We start from the raw sequence: 25,760 nt of genomic DNA, 5'->3' as shown, positions 1-25,760 counted from the left end.
GAGTATTTTAATCTAAGCTCCTTTTGCTAGCATCTTAGTTTGCTTCACAAATGTGCCTGTACCTTTAGAACTAGTATACATGACTGCTCCTCAACAATAAACAGCATTGAGAGCCTGAACGCATAAAAGGCCCCAATGGGCACAGAACCCTTCGAGGGGGAAGAAAGCCTATTGGAAAAACATAAGAAATATTACTTTATAAAACTGTTATTCAGTCTATATTTACTTACTATGTTTTTGCTCTTAATGCCCTGAGCCTATATAATAAAGGTATAGTAGTTAGAGACTTATAAAAATAAAGGTTTAGCCTTAATATAAAAATAATAAGACAGTTGTTAATCTAGCTTGTGATTTTTGTGAAAGAACTGACCTTGGTGCTACATTGTTTCAGCCTGCCGTACCATGACTTTATGGGACCACATTCTTTTCCCTTAAGCTCAAGGCAAAAGATAGACTATAAAATACAGGTTTTACTTTGAAACTTTGAGTTAATGAATCCTTTCTTTGTCATAATCCACTGTGCCTGTATTCTTTAAAAAAATGTAGCTCTGGTACGTTCTGTGCCTGATACAAAAATACTTTTAGAAAAAGTGTTCTGGCTGATCAACCCTTATCAATAAAGAGTCATACGATGTTAGCAGGCCTCCAGGCCAGAAGATGATGTAAACAACATGAGACTTTTGTAAATAAGATATACAAAAAAGTATCCTGGTTTCGATAAAGGCCAAAAACTGCTGACCCGTTGAGCTAATTTGGCATGACTCTACATTTTACATTTTCCTCTATGTACAACTTAAGATATAAAACGCTTCCTTTGAAAAATAAAGCTCAGATGCTGCCTCACACCTGCCAAGTCTTGCTGTTTCTTCTCTCCGCTGACGCCGTCCATCCTGAGGGAACCCCTGGACCAGCTGGAGCAGGACTCCGGCAAATGGCACTTCTTTAACTGAAACTGCTCTATCCTTCCCTATCGCTCACAGGATAGACTCCAAACCCCTTCATATATTATAAAAGGCCCTGTGTGATCTGGCCCTTGCCCCTTCCTACTATCAGCTCCCACAATTTCTGATCTGATACTCTATACTTCAGTCCATGGAGCTGCCTGGAGTACTTCAAACCTCTAGGTTTGTGACTTTCATCTCAATATTTACACATAATGAATATCTCCTCTGCCTGAAATACAAGTTCTCTTAATCTGGGTAACCCTGACACAACCTTAAGACTTAAGGCAAACTAACGAGATGCTCACCAGTTTCATATCCTTTTTCTGGACCATGGACAACATCTCTGTCTCCCTTGGTATTTGGTTGGGATCAAATGGGATGTGGGTCGTAGTAATAAGTGCCACTTCCAGGCCTGGTCATCAAACACATACACCACTGCCCACATTTTTACTTTTGTGCATGGAAGCTACATGTAAAATCAATGGCATCGTAATAAGGAAAAAGGCTAGCTCGCCAAGTCAACAGTGGGAGGAAAACTGCCAGACAAGTCACTTGACCTGCATCAGACTGTAATGAATCTTTACTGTATTCAGCCATCGAGATTTGGGGATTGCTTATTATAGCATCTAAAATTTTTCACCTGACTCATACAAAAATATTAATTCAAACAGCCATTTTTATCCTTCAGGGATGAGTGACCAGCCTCCTGTGTGCTCTCACAATTCTCTCTCCTGGCACTGACAACATGGCATAATCATGCTTCATCTACTTTCATCTCCCATTAGAATGTGAACTCTTTCAAGGAAGGGACCATACATTGATGGTTTTTTAAATTCACAGGACCAGAGCAAGCCCTGGTATATAGTAGGTTATCACTAGAGGTTTAGTGGGAGAATGAATAGAAAATGAATCAATTAACTGATGGAAGAATGAATGAATTAAGTGAATGAATAGCTGCATCTGAACTTTCTCCCAGCAGTCAAATGAGGTAACTTTTTTGTGGCTGTGTCAGAGCAGGGGGTGTGCTGCTAATGAAGGGCCCTTAATCATGTGAGGATGTGAGAGTTGGACTATAAAGAAAGCTGAGTGCCGAAGAATTGATGCTTTTGAACTGTGGCATTGGAGAAGACTCTTGCGAGTCCCTTGGACTGCAAGGAGACCAAAACAGTCAATCCTAGAGGAAATCAGTCCTCAATGTTCATTGGTGGGACTGATGCTAAAGCTAACGCTCCAATACTTTGGCCACTTGATGCGAAGAACTGACTCACTGGAAAAGACCTCAATGCTGGGAAAGATTGAAGACAGGAGGAGAAGGGGACGACAGAAGATAAGATGTTTTGATGGCATCACCGACTCGGTGGACATGAGTTTGAGCAAGCTCCAGGAGCTGGTGATGGACAGGGAAGCCTGGCGTGCTGCAGTCCATGTGGTCGCAAAGAATCGGACAGGACTGAGTGATTAATCTGAACTGAAAAAATCAAGAAGGCAAGTTGTAGCACTGACTCGTGAGTGGACATTAATAAGGGTCTCCTATATGTTAGCTTTGATGTAATACCTGACATAAGGCAATCAGTAAGCTAAAGTAAGATATAGAAAGAAAGCTTCAACTGTTGTTACCAACACAAAGAAAACACACCTTTTTAAGCAAACAAATCATGTTTATCTTTGATTCCAAGCCTAGACGCTCAGGGAAAACATCAATAAATTCCAAGAAGCAGTACTATTATAGGCCACATGCTCTGACTGAAATGCAAATTAACAAATTTTTAATACTTAGACTAATCATGAATAAATATTTGAAACAGACTGAAAAAAACAGCAGCACCAATATGGAGGTTCAGTGAAATGACTGGATACCCAACAAATATTTTTTCACTTTCTTGCATATTAACCACAAAAAAAGGGAAGAAAGGAAAACTATGCAAAGAATCTTATTCTCAAAAGTCACAAAATATGCAACAGTTAGAAATAAATATGAAAATAAACATGAAATACATGGCAACTATACAAACAAACACATACTCACACACATACCACAAAACCTTGGTAACAGGGTGAAAGAAAACGTAAGTTTAATAAATCAATATATATCATTTATCTACATGGGAAGAATGAATAATATAAAAATGCTAATTCTTTCAAAATAATTAAAATTCAAAGTGGTTTATCTTAGACCTTAAAAATGAGTTTAAGTTCATCTAGAAAAATAAACAAGTAGGAATATAAATGTGTGCTTTTTAAATGAGAGAACATGGATTATAGAAAGATGTAATAATTAACTATGTAATAGTAGCCCAAATATAGACACTTAGAATAAGCAAATAGATATAAGGTGGGGACAAATAAGAGAGTACACAGAGACACAGGATGAGGGTAGGAAGGATATTAATGAGGAACAGATTTCTGCTTCAGATAATGGCAATTTACATAAAGCAGACCAATCATCTTACTAAGAAGACTAAGAAAATCGGGTCAAGTTATTTTTTTAAATCTGCTTGAAGGCACAGAGAAGCTAATAAGACAGTGAAGAATTACAGGGCCAAGTTCTGGCAAAAGAAAGAAGAGCCAGGGAGATGAGCCAAACATTGGAACTGCTTTCTCTCCAAGGGGATCTGCTAATTCCAGAAATGGCAAACGAAGGATTAATAAACTTAGCTGAGATTTTGATGGTCTCATAGAGCTAGAAGAAAAATATCACTACAGGAGACCTCCCTGGTGGTCCAGTGGTTAAGAATCTGCCTGCCAAAGCAAGGGACACGGGTTTGATCCCTGGTCTGGGAAGATTCTACATGCTTCAGGGCAACTTAGCTCACATGCCACAAAGCATGTGCTCTAGAGCCCGTGAGTCACAACTACAGAGCCCAAATGCCACAACTACTGAAGTCTGTGTACGTAGAACCTGTGCTCTGCAACAAGAGAAGCAATCACAATGAGAAGCGCACACACCTGCAACAACTAGAGAAAGTTCTCTCTCAGCAACAAAGGCCCAGGGCAGCCAAAAATTAATTAATCTAAAAAAATCACTATAGGGCCTACACCAAGAAGGAGGGGTCTTCATAAATTCTCCACAGTTTAGATAGAGCGTCTAAAAGACATCATCACAGGAGTAAGGGTAAACTGGAAATATCCTCCCCTGGTCCTTGTACTCAGCTTCAAATCACCTTAATCTCTGACATTAGACTGACATGATAGAGGGTTGTTGGTACCACTGGCATCTTAGAGAAGGGAAATAAAAGGCAGACATAAAGCCTATCTGGAGAACAATAGTATCATGTTATGTCCCGAATTATTTCTATAATTTTTCACATACAAAATTCAATACTCAAAAGGAATTGTGCAATTATTTTTAGGAAAGTGTTCAGCAGTATCAAATAAAACTAAATATACATCTATTCTATGACCCAGAAATGCTATTCCAAGAGAACTGAGTATAAACATTTACCGAAAGATATTTGTAAGAATATTCATAATAAGCCTAAAAACAATCCTCATTTACAAGAAATGAATAAATTACTTTCATATAATGGAATGCTAAAGAACAATAAAAAAAGAATGGACTAATGAAATGAAATACAACATCATAGGTGATTCACAGACATTAGGCTGAATGAAAAAACTCATTCAAACAAATACATATTTATGATTTAATTTATATGAAGTCCAAAAACAGACTAAAGTAATCAATGCTGACAAAAGTTACAATAGTGATTATCATGAGGGGGGTACTGACTGGCAGAGGTACAAACAAACCTTTTCAGATGTTGGAAATATTCTCTGTCTTGATGAATGGTGGTTTTGGAGTACTCAAATGTGAATAATCATTCAAGGGTACATTTAGGGCTAAAATTAGCATACTTCAGACACTAAAAATACCGAAGACAGTCTTCTTAAAGGATAAACCTGGAGGGCTTAAACTACCAGATATCAAAACTGAAGTTCTAGTAATTTAGAAAGCATAATGTTTATGCAACGACCCATGAAACAAAACAGAAAATATATAAATAAAAAAAATCCACAAGTAGGCAGGCATTTAGCTTGTGATAAACATTAAGAGCAAGGGGAATACAAGTCTCTTCACCAAATGGTCTTGCCCAATTAGATATACATAAAATAAAAATAAAATATTATCCTTACTTCAACCATATATAAAAATAAAATCAAAGGAAGACTGTAAATCTGAAAGTATATGGTAGAAATAAGTCTTCTTAAATTATACAGAGTATCTTCATAACTTGAGGGTGGGGAAATGAACAAGATGGCTCCAGTCAGGCTCTCTTACCCCATGCTTTCATGCTCTTTCGCTCCATGTTCTGAAAACGTGACTTTGCACAGTTGTGTAATGGCTGAGATCACTTATAGCACAGTGTGTGTGTGTGTCACGAGTTCCTCACTTGGTCATGGGCTACTTTGTGCAGTACGCCTGTATGAGCTTCACCATGAAAGCCCTGGCTGCTGCACTGGGGCTACATTGGAGTGATGTCATGGTTATGTTACATGAAGTTATGTTATGGCAACCTTATGGCTACATTATGATTATGTTATGGCTGCCAGGAGAGAGACTGAGTTGTGGCTGCTGTGCCAGCCAGAAAAGAATAAACGTGTTTGCAGTTTGCATGGTTCCTAGAGTCTTCTTCCAGCCTCTTAGCTTGTGCCTTGCCTACCCTGGGTGCAGTGAACAGTGGAAACAGAAAGACAACTGGTGTCACAAACAGAAACAGCAACACATTAGGATAGGGAAAAACACAACCCCAAAAAGCACTAAACATAAGGGGCTTCCCTGGTGGCTCAGATGGTAAAGAATCTGTCTGCAATGGGGAAGACAACAAGAATCACTAATGGATTGGAAATGCAAGCCACAGAGTGAGAAATCATTGTACTTACAACACACAAAACTGACACAAATCTTGTTAACTAGAAAATATTGAGAAGCCCTACAAATCAGTAAGACAGTAATAAACAACCAAAAAGAGAAATGAGCAAAAGACAAGCATTTCACCCCCCCCACAAAAATGTCCAGAAAAGATGATGCCATTTATCCTCACAGAAATGCAAAATGAAACTACTGTTCACCCACCATAATGACTAAAATGAAAAAGTCTGGCAATTCCAGGAGTTGGCAAGGATGTGGCAAACAGAACTTTCACCAATGGCAGAGTGCATATTGACACAGCAATGCTGGAAAACTGCTTGGCACTGTCTACTCATATTCACCTTAAGCCTCAGCAATTACACACACACACACACATTTTATATATATATTATATATATATATATTATTATATATATGTGTGTGTGTATATATATATATATATATACATATGGTGATTTATATTAGTAAAGCAGCAGCTGCTGTGGAGAGAGTCCCACATACATGTATACATATACATTATACATATGTATAATCACCAATATATATATATGTGTATATACATACACACTCATATATGTGTATATATATAAGCGTATGGGTTTCCCAGGTGGCACTAGTGGTAAAGAACCCACCTGCCAATGCAGGAGATGTAAGAGCCGCGAATTCAATCCCTGCATTGGTAAGATCCCCTGGAGAAGGGCATGTAAACCCACTCAGGTATTCGTGCCTGGAGAATCCCATGGACAGAGGAACCTGGCGGGCTACAGCCCATGGGGTCACAAAGAGTTGGACACAACTGAAGTGACTTAGCATGCATGCATGCATATATATACATATATATATATACATATATATTTATATATACACATATATATATATATGCACACACACACATACCAAATAGATGTGTATGCTCATGAACACCAAGGAATGTAATCAAGAATGTTCAAGTAACTTCATTCAAAACAGCAAAAATAGAAGTAAGCAAAATGCCCATTAATACAATAAACAACTTGGAGTATAGTCACATAATGAGATACTACATAGCAACAAAGATAAATGAAACAGTTATCAAAACAAACATCAATTTCTCAGGAAAAATGCTAAGCAAAATAGGCCTGGAACAAAAGAATGTGCAAACAATGATTCCATTTATTTAATTTTCAAAAATAGGCAAAACTAAACTACAATGTCAGACTTTAAAATGGAAATTTTTCTGTGGAGCATAGAGGAAATAGAGATTGAACACAAAAGTGAAACTGTTAGTGGCTCAGCTGTGTCTGACTCTTTACAACCCATGGACTGTAGGCCACAAGGATACCCTGTTCATGGAATTTCCCAAGCAAAAACACTGGCGTGGGCAGCATTCTTTTCACCAGGGGATCTTTCCAACCCAGGGATTGAACCCAGGTCTCCTGCACTGCAGGCAGATTTTTTACCATCTGAGCCAACAGGGAAGCCTTTAGGTCAAGAAATAGACATTGCCAAATTTCAGAAATTCCAGATGTTCAAGCTTGATTTTAAAAAGACAGAGGAACCAGAGATCAAATTGCCAATATCCACTGCATCACTGAAAAAGCCAGAGAGTTCCAGAAAAATATCTACTTCTGCTTTATTGACTATGCTAAAGCCTTTGACTGTGTGGATTACAACAAACTGTGGAAAATTCTGAAAGAGATGGGAAAATCAGACCACTTGACCTGCCTCCTGAGGAATCCGTATGCAGGTCAAGAAGCAACAGTTAGAACTGGAAAAGGGACAACAGACTGGTTCCAAATTGGGAAACGAGCATGTCAAGGCTGTATATTGTCACCCTGCTTATTTAACTTCTGTGCAGAGAACATCATGAGAAATGCTGGGCTGGATGAAGCCCAAGCTGGAATCAAGATTGCCGGGAGAAATATCAATAACCTCATATATGCACATGATACCACTGTTACGGCAGAAAGTGAAAAAAAACTAAAGAGCTTCTTGATGAAAGTGAAAGAGGAGAGTGAAAAAGTTAGCTTAAAACTCAACATTCAGAAAACTAAAATCATGGCATCCGGTGCCATCACTTCATGACAAGTAGATGGGGAAACAATGGAAACAGTGACAGACTTTATTTTCTTGGGCTCCAAAATCAGTGCAGATGGTGACTGCAGCCATGAAATTAAAAGACGCTTGCTCCTTGGAAGAAAAGTTATGACCAACCTAGACAGCATATTAAAAAGCAGAGACGTTACTTTGCCAACAAAGGTCCATCTAGTCAAAGCTATGGTTTTTCCAGTAGTCATGGATCAATGTGAGAGTTGGACTATAAAGAAAGTTGAGTGCCAAAGAAACGATGCTTTCGAACTGTGGTGCTGGAGAAGACTCAAGAGTCCCTGGGAGAGCAAGATCAAACCAGTCAATCCTAAAGGAAATCAACTCTGAAGATTCATTAAAAGGACTGATGCTGAAGATGAAAATCCAATATTTGGCCACCTGATGCGAAGAAGTGACTTATTTGAAAAGACCCTGATGCTGGGAAAGATTGAAGGCGGGAGGAGAAGGGGACAACAGAGGATGAGATGGTTGGATGGCATCACCATCAATGGACATGAGTTTGAGTAAGCTCCGGGAGTTGGTGATGGACAGGGAAGCCTGGCGTGCTGCAGTCTAAGGTATTGCAAAGAGTCGGACACGACTGAAAGACTGAACTGGACTGAAATTTCAGAAAGCTTTCCTCATCAGTTTAGTCCCTCAGTCGTGTCCAACTCTTTGTGACCCCATGGACTGCAGCATGCCAGGCCTCCCTGTCCATCACCAACCTCTGGAGTTTACTCAAACTCATGTCCATCACGTTGGTGATGCCATCCAACCATCTCATCCTCTGTCGTCCCCTTCTCTTCCTACCTTCAATCTTTCCCAACATGAGGGTCTTTTCAAATAAGTCAGTTCCTCACATCAGGTGGTCAAAGTACTAGAGTTTCAGCTTTAGCATCAGTCCTTCCAATGAATATTCAGGACTGATTTCCTTTAGGATGGACTGGTTGGATCTCCCTGCAGTCCAAGGGACTCTCAAGAGTCTTCTCCAACAACACAGTTCAAAAGCATCAGTTCTTCAGTGCTTTCTTTATACTCCAACTCTCACATCCATACATGACTACTGGAAAAACCACAGCCTTGACTAGATGGACCTTTGTTGACAAAATAATGTCTCGGGTTTTTAATATGCTGTCTAGGTAGCTCATAACTTTTCTTCCAAGGAGTGTCTTTTAATTTCATGGCTGCAGTCACCATCTGCACTGATTTTGGAGCTCCCCAAAATAAAGTCTGCTACTGTTTCCATTGTTTCCCCATCTATTTGCCATGAAGTGATGGGACCAGATGCCATGATCTTAGTTTTCTGAATGTTGAGCTTTAAGCCAACTATTTCACTCTCCTCTTCCACTTTCAAGAGGCTCTTTAGTTCTTCTTCACTTTCTGCCTTAAGGATGGTATCATGTGCATATATGAGGTTATTGATATTTCTCCTGGCAATCTTGGTTCCAGCTTGTGCTTCCTCCAGCCCAGCATTTCTCATGATGTATTCTGCACACAAGTTAAGTATGCACGGTGACAATATACAGCCTTGATGTACTCCTTTCCCTATTTGGAACCAGTCTGTCGTTCTATGTCCAGTTCTAACTATCGCTTCCTGACCTGCATACAGATTTCTCAAGAGGCAGGTCAGGTGGTCAGGTATTCCCATCTCTTTAAGAATTTTCCACAGTTTATTGTGAGCCACACAGTCAAAGGCTTTGGCTTAGTCAATAAAGCAGAAATAGATGTCTTTCTGGAACTCTTTTGCTTTTTCAGTGATCCAGTGGATGTTAGCAATTTGATCTCCGGTTCCTCTGCCTTTTCTAAAACCAGCCTGAACATCTGGAAGTTCACGGTTCACGTACTGTTGAAGCCAGGCTTGGAGGATTTTGAGCATTACTTTACTAGCGTGTGAGATGAGTGCAATTGTGAGGTAGTTTGAGCATTCTTTGGCATTGCCTTTCTTTGGGATTGGAATGAAAACTGACCTTTTCCAGTCCTGTGGCCACTGCTGAGTTTTCCAAATTTGCTAGCATATCGAGTGTAGCACTTTCACAGCATCATCTTTTAGGATTTGAAACACCTCAACTGCAAATCCATCACCTCCACTAGCTTTGTTCGTAGTGACGCTTCCTAAGGCCCATTTGACTTCACATTCCAGGATGTCTGGCTCTAGGTGAGTGATCACACCATCATGATCATCTGGGTAGTGAAGATCTCTTTTGTACAGTTCTTCTGTGTATCCTTGCCACCTCTTCTTAATATCTTCTGCTTCTTTTAGGTTCATACCATTTCTGTCCTTTATTGTGCCCATCTTTGCACGAAATGTTCCCTTGGTATCTCTAATATTCTTGAAGAGATCTCTAGACTTTCCCTTTCTATTGTTTTCATGTATTTCTTTGCACTGTTCACTGAGGAAGGCTTTCTTACCTCCTTGCTATTCTTCGGAACTCTGCATTCAAATGGGTATATCTTTCTTTTTCTCCTTTGCTTTTTGCTTCTCTTCTTTTCACAGCTATTTGTAAGGCCTCCTCTGACAGCCATTTTGCTTCTTTGCATTTCTTTTTCTTGGAGATGATCTTGTTCCCTGTCTCCTGTAAAATGTCATGAACCTCCATCCATAGTTCATCAGGCACTCTATCAGATCTAGTCCCTTAAATCTATTTCTCATTTCCACTGTATAATCGTTAGGGATTTGATTTAGATCATAACTAATGGTGTAGTGGTTTTCCCTACTTTCTTCAATGTAAGTCTGAATTTGGCATTAAGGAGTCCATGATCTGAGTCACAGTCAGATCCCGGTCTTGTTTTGCTGACTGTATAGAGAGAGCGTTTCCATCTTTGGCTGCAAATAACATAATCAATCTGATTTCGGTGTTGACCATCTGGTGACATCCATGTGTAGAGTCTTCTCTTGTGTTGTTGGAAGAGGGTGTTTGCTACGACCAGTGCATTCTCTTGGCAGAACTCTATTAGCCTTTGCCCTGCTCCATTCTGTACTCCAACGCCAAATTTGCCTGTTACTCCAGGTGTTTCTTAACCTCCTACTTTTGCATTCCAGTCCCCTATAATGAAAAGGACATCTGTTTTGCGTGTTAATTCTAGAACGTCCTGTAGGTCTTCATAGAACCATTCAACTTCAGCTTCTTCAGCATTACTGGTTGGGGGCATAGGCTTGGATTACCATGATATTGAATAGAGATTAGTGAGTATAAGGTGTTGTCCAAGATTCAAGTGTATTGTGTGTGTTTGAGACAGAGTGTGTGTTTATGTAAGAGAGAGAGTGTGTGTGTGTGTCTCCAGAAGAGAATCTACAAACCTTCCACATGAGAAAGGATGAAAATTCAGTTTCAATAGAGAAGTCTACATGGTAGAAAACTTTTCATTCTCTTTCTTACCTAAAAATGGCTCCCAGGAAATAGCTCTCATCATAACTATAGTTTTATTCTGGTAGATCCAAGAATTAAAACCATTTCCCTAAAGAGAATGCCTTCTCTATGAATGCAAAATCACCCTATATGGCTTTTAATGTCACTGGCCCTTATATATCACTTTGTATTTATGTATCATAAACATATATTTCACCAGAGGCTTAATATGGTTCTGGGCCTCTGGAGGCTCCTTACAGGTTCAGATATGGTATGAGGAGAACGTGGCAGTTCCCAAATAATAAACAGTAATAACACACTACCAATAAAAATAAGCAAGGATATTTTAAGTGTTTCCTGTGTGCCAAGTGTTTTCTAAACACTCTGTCTGAAGTCACTCAAGTATCTGACCATTTATCAGATTGCCTAGTTTAAGAGGGTCCTTGGATCTCCTTGAGCATTTGCACAATCTACCAAAAAAAAAAAAAAACATAGATCCTTACCTCTTACCATACACACAAAAATTAACTCATAATGGACCATAGGCATATATGTAAGGAATAAAATTATAAAATTTGTAGAAGAAATGGGAAAATCTTTGTGACCTTGGTAAAGCAAACATTTCACCAAAAATATGATCCCATAAAAGGAAAAAAAAATTGTTAACCTGGAATTCTTTTGTTCTTCAGAAAGTGAAAAGTGTTAGTTGCTCAGTCATGTTCGACTCTGCAACCCCATGGACTGCAGCCCGCCAGGCTCCTCTGTCCATGGGATTTTCCAGGCAGGAATACTGGAGTGAGTTGCCATTCTCTTCTCCAGGGGATATTCCCAACCCAAGGATCAAACCCAGGTCTCCTGCACTGCAGGCAGATTCTTTACCCTGAGCCATAAGAAGATACCATTAAAAGAATGAAAAAATTAAACTAGGATAAAGTATTTACCAATCTTATATCTGATAAAGGACTTATATTTAGAATATGTTTAAAAATAAAAAAAAACTTGATAAGAAGACAAACTACCCAGTTCAAAATGGATAAAATATTTGAACAAGCATTTTACAAGAAAAGGTATATGAATAGCTAATCTTCACATGGAAAGATGCTCAACAGTATTAAAATGCAAATTAAAAACATGAGAAATCACTACACATCCATCAGAATAACTATATTCCAAAAAGACTGACATTATCAAATCTTGGGGATGATATGGAATATCTTCATACTTTGCTGGTGGGAATGTAAAATGGTACAGTAATTTTAGAAAGGGCTTCTCAGGTGGCGCTAGTGGTAAAGAACACATCTGCCAATGCAGGAGACACAGAGATGCAGGTTTGATCCATGGGTTGGGAAGATCTTCTGGAGGAGGGCATGGCAACCCACTCCAGTCTTCTTTCCTGGAGAATCCCATGGACAGAGGAGCCTGGTGGGCTATATAGCCCACAGAGTTGCAAAGAGTCAGACATGACTGAAGTGACTTAGCATGCACACACTCAACTTTAGAATACAGGCTGAGAGTTCAAGTTGAACATATACTTAGCATACAACCCAGCATGCATCCATATACTCATAGCAAATTGCTCATAACAGTAAAAAACTGAAACAATCCAAACGTCCATTAAATAGTGAATGGAAAGGGAAAAAAAGTTCTATGAAACAGTATCATTCATCAACAAAAAGGAATGAACTATTAATATGTAGAACAACATGGATAAACCTCAAAAACATTATTCCAAGTAAAATAAGTCAGACACAAAAGACAACATGTTATATAAATCCATTTATATAAAATTTCTAGGAAAGAAAAATATACAAACATACAAAATAGATCAGTGTTGTTGGGACTGAAGTACACATAGAAACAGTACAAATAGGCATTAGGAAATATGAAGTGATAGAAATATTCTAAATTAGACTGTGATAATGGCTCACAACTATATACATTTTCTAGAAACCACTTAACTACAGTTACAATGGGTAAATTTTGTGATACGTAAGTTATACCTCACCAAAGCTGTTAAATAAGGAAGGAAAGGAGAGATGACCCCACTTTTCGTATAAGAACAGTATTTCAATCTCACTACCTTGTTGATATGGAGAAGGAAATGGCAACCCACTCCAATATTCTTGCCAGGCATCCCATGGACAGAAGAGCTTGGCAGGCTACAGTCCATGAGGTCGCAAGAGTTGGACACGACTTAGAGACTAAACCACCAACCACACTGCTGATGAGGGAAATATCTTTAATAGAAGAATTTCAGCTAACAAACACAGAAAAATGACAATGTTAGAAAAACCACATTTGGTAACTTCTAATGAAAACATGGGTCTCAAGGAATACTAAAGCTATTAGATGAAAGACTGTAGAGGAAATTTATTATGAAATAACATCAGGCTGATACTGCATGAAGCAAAAATAACAATCTTAATATCACTAAACTCAAGACAATCAGATATTATATGCCACCTGATATGATGCAATAAGTACAGAACACCAATTATGAAGGATTCTTGTAGGGGAAAAAAAAAAGAAGCCTGAATTGAACCAAACCATTAGGTCAGTTTACATAACACTCTTGCCAAAAAGAAAATAAAATAAGCATGAATCAAACCAAACCTTTAGTTCTAATTATCAGTTTACATAATACAAGTGATGAATAAGCTAAACAACACTTTAAGGAAGCAATCAACCAAATCCAAACTGTAGAATATTCTAAAGAACTTGATTTTTCTAAAAAACTCACAGCATTAGGGGAAAAAAAAAAGTGAGAGACACTATTACAGAAAAAAATAAACCTAAGAGCTAAACAGCCATAAACAGAATATGAACCATATCTTCCTGGGATCCTGATTTTAACAAACCAACTGTATAAAGACATTTTGATGACAACTGGAGAAATTTGCACAATGACTAAATATTTGATGTTAACAAGGAACTATTACTAATTTTGTTAGGTATGATACCAGTAGAGAAGCTTTATTTTCTTCAAAAAAAACTATCAGTTATAGGTCATGCCAGAATATTTGCAATGAAATAATGTATGTAGAGAATTTTCTTTTAAATATTCCAACTTTTTTTTAAGTGTCAGGGTGAGAGAGTCAATTCCTAGGCAGATTGATAAGAAGTCCAGGGTCCCCAAGGAGGAGAAAGGGGTCTGGGGCTCTCGAAGTGGAGATAGGGGTCTGGAATTCTCAAGGAGCAGGAAAAGGACAAACTTTTTTTGTCTACATTCCTTAGTCTTAGTCAATTACACAACTCAGTTTAAACTCTGTACTAAGGATTATACAACAACAATGTATCCTGCCTGAGGACAGTTTCTCCTTCCTGAAAACCTTCTAACTAATACTGATATCTTAGAATGTATATTATGGGAGTGGGTCTGGTGGGATCTTTCTATTGTTAAATTCCAATCTTGTTATCCTAAAATGTAAATTGCAGGAGTGGGTCTGGTAAAATTTTCACAAACTCCAGACATTCTTTTGATTCACTGTAATAACTAATTAAAAGGTATATAATTCCATTGCTAACACTAGCAAGGGGTCACTCTCTGTCCCCCTTCTGATGTGTCAGAAGCTTTCTCTATCTTCTTTATACATTAATAAAACTTTATTACACAAAAGCTCTCAGTGATCAAGCCTTGTCTCTGGCCTCAGATTGAATTCGTCTCCTCTGGAGGCCAAGAATCCCGGCGTCTTTCGTGGTTCAGCAACAACCTTTCAAGGGTTAACATACAGTACCATAGGCAAATGTCAAAAACTATTAAAGCTGATAGGTATTATGGGATTTCATCATTCCATCCCTTCTACTTATAGTATAGTTTTAATTTTCATATTAGTAAGGTTAGGACACAACAAAAAGTTGGAAAACTGAGAAGAAAACAAAAGAAAAGGGAGCCCAAAGCTCACCAGAGAGGTCAGGGATAAAGACTCTCGTGAAGTCATCAGAAGACAGGTTAAAAAAAAAAAAAAAAAGACAGGTAAAACATGAAGCCAAGTCCTTGGAGAATATCATATAAGGAGAGAGTAGAAACTAAGTAAAAAGAGACCATAGACGTGAGGCCAGAAGAATATCAATATTTAAAGACAGGGCGGACAAACATGAATTTGAGAAAGATATCAAAAAGTAGAATGTCAGTGACAAGAGAAGAGACTTAACAGAAAACTTGAATCAGGGAAATCAAGGCAAGAAAGATTCCAGATAATAATAATCATCAAGTACCCTTCTTAGAGTTCCTAAATTTCAAATTAAAGAGAAAAATAATTATGTTTAACAAAATTTCAGAATTAGGAGAGAAATAATTATCTTCATATTTTCTAAGATGTACAGTTTCCCAGATACTGAACAAGATGTTCAAAAAAATTAGACGCCATTTACCCAATAGCACCTGGTGGCTCAAATGGTAAAGAATCTGCCTGCAACGCAGGAGATCTGGGTTTGACTCCGGCATAGGGAAGGTCCCCTGGAGAAGGATCTCCAGGGGTAGAAATGAACCAGCCCTATTTCTACCTGTATGTCCAGATTCTAGCATGGTGCCAAGTTGCATGTTTCTATATTGCCAGACTCCCAATGGGGTACAAACTGTATGGAAGGGACAGCTCACACGGATGAGGCTCAATATTGGCATTCTGAGCCACAGTTCTACATTAGACCAATCTGGTAATTCCTAATCCCTTTCTGATTACAAAGATAAGTAATAGAGCTTTTCACTTCACATTAAGAACTTGAATGACTTCTCCCCAATATACTTTGCATTGATGTTCTCACAAATAACTGGACCTTTTTATAGTTGATTCCTAGTACTTTAAAGAATTTACTGCTAACCACAACCTTGAAAATGTCACTTTCAAATAATTTATTTACATACTGTGTACAATAAAAACACAAAAGCAAATATATATTTTAAGCTATATTATTATATATATATAATATATAATATATATTATATATATTATTTCAATCTTCTAATTACTCTCTAATTCACTCTTCTAATTTACTCTCTTGACTTGCAACACAATGAGGTTAAAGACAGATTTTTGTTTGCAGGGCAGAATCCCAGTTAACACGAATCACAATCCTTACATCATTAACACCCCATAACATCTTAGTCAATAAAAAGTTCGAATAACTCTTTTTGTTATTTACAGATCAAACCCAGAAAAAGGAAAAATTTCCCATCTCTGCAGCACATGTATTTTTTTTTTTCAATTACTTCCAGGTATATTCTGAAATTCTAAAAAAAGTTAAAAAAAAATAAAAAAAGGCCTCACCTTGAGATTTGTCAAGTTCTTATTGGACTCTCTTTGACTTTTATCTAACTCAGGATTAAACAGCATAATTCTAAAATCTCTCAGAATCAGGAATTAAAAGTTAAAAACTTACATTCAAGCTGTGCAACCACATCTCCAGGGTCCACTGCTTCAGGGAACACCTATGGTGAGAGAAGGCAGAGAGAAGCAGGACGGAGAAGAAAAAGTAAAAGGAAGACATATATGAGATAGTCTTTGTGCTTTCCTTCTCACTGCTAGAATATTCCTTTCCCAACCAAAGAAACTTTTGACATTACTGAGAACTGTCACTTCTCTGTTTCCCATGATCACCATGCAAGATTTTACCAACAAATAAAAATTACAGCTGGCTCTGCTTCCCTCTCCAATTTCATCTGCTGGCAGTCCTCTCTTTGTTACCATGGTCATATTTGCCTTCTTGCTGTTCCTCCTGCTCATTAAGCTTATTCCCACGAAGACATCTTTATATTTGTTGTTTCTCTGCTTAGAATGCTTTTATCCTAGACATTTAAATACTACCTCATAATTCAGACTCAATTTCAATGTTACTGCCTTCTCTGACCACCACCTTTAAAACAGACAATCCTCTTAATCCCTCTGTCCCCTTACCCCCTCTTTATTCTCTTCATGAGAATAAAGCTCAGTTCAGTTCAGTCGCTCAATCGTGTCTGACTCTTTGCAACCCGATGAACCGCAGCACACCAGGCCTCCCTGTCCATCACCAACTCCTGGAGTTTATCCAAACTCATGTCCATTGAGTCAGTGATACCATTCAACCATCTCATCCTCTGTCGTCCCCTTCTACTCCCACCTGCAGTCTTTCCCAGCATCAGGATCTTTTCAAATGAGTCAGTTCTTCGCATCAGGTGGCCAAAGTATTGGAGTTTCAGCTTCAACATCAATCCTTCCAATGAATATTCAGGACTGATTTCCTTTAGGATGGACTGGTTGGAACTCCCAGTCCAAGGGACTCTCAAGAGTCTTCTCCAACACCACAGTTTATGACACTATCTAAAAGTGTATTACTCATGCATTTACTTGATGACTGTTTGTTTTTCCTATTATAATGAAAGCTCCAAGAGGGGAAAATATTATTTGTCTTGTTTATTCAGTGCCTAGAACAGTGCATGGAACAGAGCAGTACTCAGTATTTATTCATGGAGAAGAGAAAGGAAAATAAGAAAGGAAGTAAGGAGGAAGGGAAGAAAGGAGAGAAGGAAGGAAGGAGGGAACTAGGCAAGGAAAGAAAGGTGAGGAATACAATTGGTAATAATTAATCAAAAGCATCAGATTCAAGGGAAAAAAAGAAAAGAGATCCACAGAAAGAAGCACTACTACTAAAATCTCCCCTTTCTCTCTCTCATGAAGATAAGTATTTATAATTTAAGGTGCTATTTTTTATATAAAGACCACTAACACAATTTTAGAAGTAAACTGATCCATCAAGAAAAAGAGGTAACTGATTCAGTGTATAATATAAGGAATATTTATTTTCAAGCTTCCAGATTTAAGTTATAAATCTTTTCAATTAAAGTTCATATTCAAATTTTGTGCTATTCAAATTTTGGAACCACTTTTTTTATTTGTTAATATTTGATAGAATATTTTAACTCACCTTTTCAAACACCATTCTGGCATTGAAGACCAACGGAAAATTGGCTGGGACACAATGTGTCTTTTTGTATTGGCCAAACACACAGATGCTAAGATAGATGTCCTCCTTGTCTTTCAGCACCACTCCTGGGCAAGTTACCTGCAAGAAATTAGAGAGATGAATGTGACTGCTTCATGAATTCCCTGGGGCTTCCCTGGTGGCTCAGAGGGTAAAGCGTCTCCCTGCAATGTAGGATACCTGGGTTCGATCCCTGGGTCAGGAAGATTCCCTGGAGAAGGAAATGGCAACCCACTCCAGTACTCTTGCCTGGAAAATCCCATGGACAGAGAAGCCTGGTAGACTACAGTCCATGGGATCGCAAAGAGTCGGACTCGACTGAGTGATTTCACTTTCCTTCTTCTTCATGAATTCCCTAAACTATCATATTAAAATAACTTACTCAACATTGCATAAAAACACGAGTCTGCTAAGCTAATAAAAATATGCACAGGTTAAAAAAAGAGAGAGATTCTAGTGTTTACAGAGTTAAATGAAATGCCTTTATAACTTCCATCCCTCTGAGAAATCTATGATTTTCCACTTGGTTACTTGTGCGACATTTGAAGCTCTATGTACTGGCTCTTGGGACAGACACTAATAGTTTTAAACAGTTAGCCTTAGGCTCCCACTTTATGTAGAATGCTGACATAAACTTATTCAGCATCATTTAATCACAAAGGATAAAGATTCAGCAGAAATAAAGCACTATTCTAGAGGACAAAAAAATACCAAAACAAAGCACAAATCTGACCTGTAGTGCCCTAAGTTGCAGCCCATACACACCCTCATCAAAAGAAATATGACAAACTTTCAAAGCAAGTGAACTGTAAAGTTTCCAGATCAGGGAAATATTTTTTAAATATAAAACTGTACCTAACTATTCTCAGGATTGACACAACGATGTAGGGTTTATAAAACATACACAGCAAGGTCTCTCCAGTTTCTGCCATATTTCATTGCTAGTGACCAACTATCCTTAGTAGAATACAGAAGACTAAGATTTGAATCCAATTTATCACATAACTATATCACTCAATATCTCCTAAAACTACAAAGTATATGTGTTATTGTTTCTTGAACACACACATGGATTTCTTGCCACACATTCTTTCATTATCTGGATTACTACTCCATTCCATCTCCTCCTCACCTACTTCTATCTCCCAAGGCTTTCATTAACTGCCATCTCAATACACAAAACTTCTCTTGATTTGCCAATTATCACTACTGAATTCATTCTAATTCAAACATTTGTTGTGAATTTATTATATTCAAGTAAATAAGTCTTAGTTTCTCATAGCATTTTGCAGTTCTTTTAAGGCCCTAATTACTGTCTCCCTGCATGTCAATCAAATAGGTACACCTCACCTCTTTAACTTGACTATAAACTCCTGAGAACAGAAATTCTAATTTCTTCATCAATGTATCCAAATACTCATACTCTCAGTATTAAGAAGCATCTTAAAAATAATCTAGTAAAGCTTCGAATTTTTATGTAGGGAAACAACAGACCCCCAATAAAGACAAGGTAATTTACTACTTAAAGTCACACAGTAAATGAGTCACTTCATGTCCTTTTGTACACAGCAGCTAAGATTATTTTCTATGCCAGTTACTTTGAGTCTATCTACCTCTTATTCTATTTTCTACTTTTGTCCTAATAATTCACTACTGATTATTAAAATCAGTCAAGGTCCTCAGAAATTCCACTGTCTGAAAGCTTCATTTTCTACTGCCTCATTTAAACCAAACCTGTTAGAGTTCGTCTACATATCTGTTATGCTTACAGATGTGATTGCTCCAAATTGAGATGGATGGTTAGTATAAAACAAGATTTTGAAGATTTTTGAAGACTTGTTCTAAAATATGTTAAGGAATTTTTACCAAAAAAAATATAAAATATCTCATTAACAACTTTTATATTAACTACATTTTGAAAGGATAATACTTTGATATACTGAATTAAATAAAATTATTATAAAGTTAATTTATCACTTACAATTTAACACTAGTGATAATTTATCACTTTATAATTTATCACTTATTTAGTGCAACTAGTTTATACTGGGCAGTACAGCTCTAATTGTCCTCACTGGAAACTACTGAGTTTTTTTCCCAATTTGTTGTATATGTAAGAAGAGATGACATTTTTTCTTATCTACAGTTCTACAAATTCTGCCATTCTTTAAAGGAATACCATGGAACATTCCAAAAATAAGGCATTAAAAGAAGGTTTAGAGACAATCCTATGGAACAAATAGAAAATAAATAGCAAACTGGTTGACTTAAAACAGTCATATGGATAATTATTGCTTTTGTTTTTGTTGTTGTTCACTTCCTAAGTCATGTCCACCTCTTTGCAACATCATAAACAGTAGCATACCAGGCTTCTCTGTCCTCCACTATCTCCTGGAATTTGCTCAAATTCATGTCTGTTGAGTTGATGATGCTGTCTAACCATCTCATCCTCTGCTGATCCCTTCTCCTCCTGCCCTCAATCTTTCCCAGCATCAGAGTCTTTTCCAACGAGTCAGCTCCTCGCATCAGGAGGCCAAAGGACTCGAGCTTCAGCTTCAGCATCAGTCTTTCCAAAGGATATTCAGGGTTGATTTCCTCTAGGATGGGCTGGTTTGGTCTCCTTGCCATCCAGGGGACTCTGAAGAATCTTCTCCAGCATCACAACTCAGAAGCACAAAGTCTTTGGTGCCCAGCCTTCTTTATGGTCCAGTTTCACATCTGTACATGACCACTGGAAAAACCATAGCTTTGACTATATGGACTTTTGTCAGCAAAGCGATGTCTCTGCTTTTTAATATGCTGTCTAGGTTTGTCACAGCTTTCCTCCCAAGGAGCAAGCATCTTTTAGTTTCATGGCTACAGTCGCCATCCGTAGTGATTTCGGAGCCCAAGAAAATAAAATCTGTCACTGCTTTTACTTTTTTCCCTTCTATTTGCCATAAAGTGATGGGACTGGATGGTATGATCTTAGTTTTTTGAATGCTGAGTTTCAAGCTAGCTTTTTCACTCTCCTGTTTCACTCTCAAGAAGTGTTTTAGTTCGTCATCACTTTCTGCCATTAGAGTGGTGTATCTGAGGTTGCTGATATTTCTCCCAGCAATCTTGATTCTAGTTTGTGATTCATCTAGTCCAGAATTTTGCATGATAAACTCTGCATAGAATTTAAATTAACAAAGTGATAATATACAGCCTTCCCATACTCCTTTCCCAATTTTGAACCAGTCAATTGTTTCATGTCTCGTTCTAACTGTTGCTTTTTGACCCACATAGACATTTTTCAGGAGACATCATTTTAAGAACTTTCCAGTTTGTTGTGATCCACACAGTCAAAGGCTTTAGCTTAATCAATGAAGAAGATGTTTTTCTGGAACTACCTTGCTATCTCCATGATCCAATAAATGTTGGCGAATTATAATTTTATATAGGACAATGTCCTTGTTCTTAGGGGATTTACACCGAAATATTTAGTGGTAAAGTGTCTGAATGTAAGCAACTTCCTTTCAAATATCTCATCACTATATTTATATGTCTATATCTCTACTTATATCATGTGAAGTGAAGTCACTCAGTCGTGTCCGACTCTCTGTGACCCCATAGACTGTAGCCTACTATGCTCCTCTATCCATGGGATTTTCCAGGCAAGAATACTGGAGTGGGTTGCCATTTCCTTCTCCAATCATAGAGAGAGGTAAATAAATCAGATGTGAAACAATCAGCCCCTCTGTAAAAGCAGTGAGAATGTCAACAAAAACTGTCAAAATCAACTCTTTAGAGGTCTGGAAATTAATCAGAGGTTTGCAACAATCTAAGGAGCATTTATTCAAGACAGATAGCTGACATACTTTATTCCCAATGTCCTCCACTCAGGTATACTATACCCTTGAAAACCAAAATTCTTATGAAAACTAGCAGCCCCACCGTCATTGTAGGAAAGCAGATTTAAAGCTACCCCATAGCCCCATGCCTAAAGAACTGTCATTATTTGACCTGTTGAGCAGTACTTTGGAAACCCCCATTCACAGGGCTTCTCTTTATTTGACCTGAATCAGAACTTGGTTACGACAAACATCCTTTACCTGCAAGGCATCTGTCAAGAACAATAAGCAGCTATTACTTAACATCATGGATGCTTGAAATTGAAGCAAAAAATAAGTGATCAAAACATTTAAAAGGCAAAGCTGGAGAACTGTGTGTGTGTGTGTGTGTGTGTGTGTTTCTGTGTGTGTATGTGCTAGGCAGGGTGTCTTTGACAAGCTATGATATTCTTGGCAATTGAGAAGATCATGCACACGTGCAGGGATGTGTATGTATCTGAAAATTACCTAAGGAGGCCCCAATCTCTCACCTCTGACTGATTTGAGGCTTTGAAATGTTGAAAGTGAAGACTAAGACAGAGTTGAAAACCACCTGCAGGGCATAGAAAGCATGCCCCAACATGCAATAGAGATACTGAGCAAAGGCTGGGGGACTTACTGGTTCAAGGCATTTAAGGAAGTATAAATCTTGTCATTAAAGGGCCATAAAGCTAACTAAGCAGAGACTTCAATGATGACACTCAACAAAGAACACAGAATACAGACTTTGGCTCAGGAAAGTATCTAAACAAACAAAAAACAACAACAGCAAAAATAAACTCTGACAACTAGAGGGAGTCTTATTAACACAGTTTCACATTATATCATTTAAAATGTTGAGTTTTCAACAAAATTTATGACATGTAAAGAAACAAGAGTATGACCTATACATGAAGCACAAGGCAGTCAACAGAAAGTGTCCTTAAGGAAGCCCAGAAGTTGGGTTTACTAAACAAAAGCTTTAAACCATCTATTATAAATACGTACAAAGAACTAAAGAAAACCTTACCTCAAGATCTAAAGAAAAGTATGGCAGTGTGGCAATGATGTCTCATCAAATAAGGAATATCAATAGATAGATAGAAGTTACTTAAAAAAATATAAATTTTAGAGTTGAAAAGTACATAATAAATGAAAAATTCACTAGAGAATCTCAAGAGCAGATATAAGCTGACAGAAGAAAGAATAAATGAACCTGAAAAGTAGTCAGTTGAGATTATCTAGCCTGAGGTACAGAAAGAGAAAAGAAAAATGAATAGTCTCTGAGACCTGTGGGAAACCATAAAGCACAGTAACATAGATATAATGGGACCCCTAAAATAGAGGACAAGTAGAAAGAACAGTAGCTGAAATAATAGATGAAAACTTCTGAAATTTAAAGAAAAACAATCTGTATATTCAATCCAACAAACTCCAGTAACTCCAAATCACACACATCATAATCAGACTTTTCAAAGACAAAGATGAAGAATCTTGAAAGAAGCAAAGGGAAAATGATTCAGTAGATACTTTGGTTCAGTTCAGTTCATAAAGGGTATAGAAGATATAGACAACAGCATTCAAGTAATTTGACCTAACTGACATTTACATAATACTCTATACAACAATAGAAGGATATACAGTTTTTTACAAGTACACATGAAAACATGCATCAAGACAGATGATATGAGCCATAAAACAAGTCTCAATAACCATAAAAGGATATAGGTTCAATATGCAAAAAATCAACTTTATTTATATATGTTAGAAACAACATTTAAAAAATTTAACACCATTTATAATATCATTAAAATCTAAGGCATGTACTACTTAGGTACAAATTTAAGAAAATAAGTGTAAGACATGTATTCTGAAAACTACAAACATTACTGAAAGAATATGAAAGAAAATTAAAGAAATTTACACAACCTGAAGATAGTGTTAAGTATTTAGAATCTTTCATCTAATAATGGGAGAAAATTCCATAAAAAACAAAAATTATGAAATCAAAATAGGTAAAAATGTAATTATTTGGCATATGTTTAAAAAGAGACGCTAAATGAGAAATCCTGGTATATGTAGTAAATGAAGTTAAAAATCTCAATAGAGAAGATTTAAAATTGTAAGTAAATAAGAAAATAATACTACAGAATTATCTCAAAACAAGAGGATATAGAAATAAATATTATACTGTCAGGCAAGTGTATTCTCCTCGGTTCTGTCTCGTCACAACAAAGATTTGGAGTGACGGACATTAAAGCCCTCGGAGCATCACAGCTCTCGGGTCTTGGATAGACAGTGTTACAGCTCTTAGACAGATCAGTGTTAACAGCTCCGTGTTACAGCTCTAATTCATTTACAAAATAGCAGGAAAATCCATCCTCGAGGCGTGAAGGCATGCCAACCCAAGGACACAAAGAGAAGAGAATGGGGGAGCACGCCAGCACGTGGGAGAGAGAGAGAAAAAGAGACAAGAGAGAGAAAGAGAGACAGAGAGCACGCACGCGTGGGGGAGAGAGAGAGGGGCCCCTGGCCCTTTGGCTCCTCTTTTTATATGTTTTTCCTCCCCCCTGGACCTGCCCTATGTAAATTGGGCTAGCCAGGAGTGTTGTTTGTTCTACCTGAGGTCCTCACTCCGGTCCTGGGACCTTCCTTTGACCTTCCTTTGTTCTAATTTCACAGGCTTTTCCTTTCCTTGTCTTTTAGCCACTGCCATTTTGGACTCCTGTTTCCTATGCTAACTACCTAACAACACCAAAGAGTACTTAAGAAAGAAAATATAAAAGTTCCAATATATGTCTAATTGTACTGTCAGCAGAAAAGAGAGAACAGCATAAAAACAATATTGAAAGATATAAAAGCTAAGAATTTCCCAGAACAGCAGAAATCCATAAATTCTCAGATGGAAAGTACAAACCCAGTGCAAAACAGAATAGAAATGAATATATAATTCTATACATCATAGTGTACTAGAATGCATCAAGGATAAAGTGAAAATATATTATCATAGTGAAGATTTTAATATCAAGACTGAAGATTTTATTACTTCCATTACAGTCTGGTACAGGTTATATGCAGACAAAAAATTTAATATAGACTTGAAGATATTTCAGAGGAAATAAAAGATATGATAATGGCAGATAGAACCCTACATCCAACAAATAAATATATCATTTTCAAGTAAAACAGAACATTTGTAATAACTGGATTATTTATAAATATATACACAATAACTGGATAACAATACATTGGAAATTGCAACAAAAACAATCAGTATTACCCAAATTTCATTCAATACTCCCAACACAATTAAATTAAAACACATTAGGACTTTGCCAGTGGTCCACTGGTTAAGCATCTGCCTCCCAAGGCAGGGGACACAGGTTAAATTCCTGGTCTGGGAAGATCCCACATGGTGCAGGGCAACTAAACCCATGAGCCACAACTACTGAGCCAGTGCTCTAGAGCCCGTATGCGGCAACTACTGAAGTCATCTGCAACAAGAGAAGCCACCAAAATGAGAAGCCTGTGTACCACAACTAGAGAGTAGCTTCCACTCATCACAACTAGAGAAAGCCTGTGCACAACAACGAAGACCAGCATAGCCAGAAACAATTAAATAAATGAATGATTTTTTAAAAAAATACCATCATAAAAGACAGAATGTGTGTGTATGTGTATGTGCATGCATGGGGAGGGGGGAAGAGGGAAGGGGAGGAAGAAAAAGACACATATAAATCCTATA

The 25,760-nt window shown here is 37.5% G+C and overlaps 1 protein-coding gene across 7 annotated transcripts in view; it reads right to left on the bottom strand.

Annotated features, from left to right (window-relative positions):
- The window catches only part of SPATA6 (spermatogenesis associated 6), a 152,722-nt gene that overhangs the window by 112,952 nt on the left and 14,010 nt on the right, over positions 1-25,760 (bottom strand). For 3 of the 7 annotated variants that reach the window (XM_081485157.1, XM_081485158.1, XM_081485160.1), the window contains exons 2-4: positions 22,656-22,780; positions 18,126-18,263; positions 16,605-16,653 (exon numbers count right to left, since the gene is read on the bottom strand). In XM_081485157.1, coding sequence (XP_081341283.1) covers positions 16,605-16,653; positions 18,126-18,140 — 64 coding nt within the window. In that variant the 5' untranslated portion in view covers positions 18,141-18,263; positions 22,656-22,780. Of the gene's footprint in view, positions 1-16,604; positions 16,654-18,125; positions 18,292-22,655; positions 22,781-25,760 lie in introns of all 7 variants that reach the window. The other 4 variants (XM_081485154.1, XM_081485156.1, XM_081485155.1 and 1 more) reach the window with 2 other exon arrangements.

Source organism: Giraffa tippelskirchi, chromosome 5, assembly GCF_054371585.1.
Source record: "Giraffa tippelskirchi isolate mGirTip1 chromosome 5, T2T-mGirTip1v1.2.pri, whole genome shotgun sequence".
Taxonomy (NCBI): domain Eukaryota; kingdom Metazoa; phylum Chordata; class Mammalia; order Artiodactyla; family Giraffidae; genus Giraffa; species Giraffa tippelskirchi.
The sequence above is the reverse complement of the archived record's forward strand: the minus strand, read 5'-3'. Positions and strand labels throughout refer to the sequence as shown.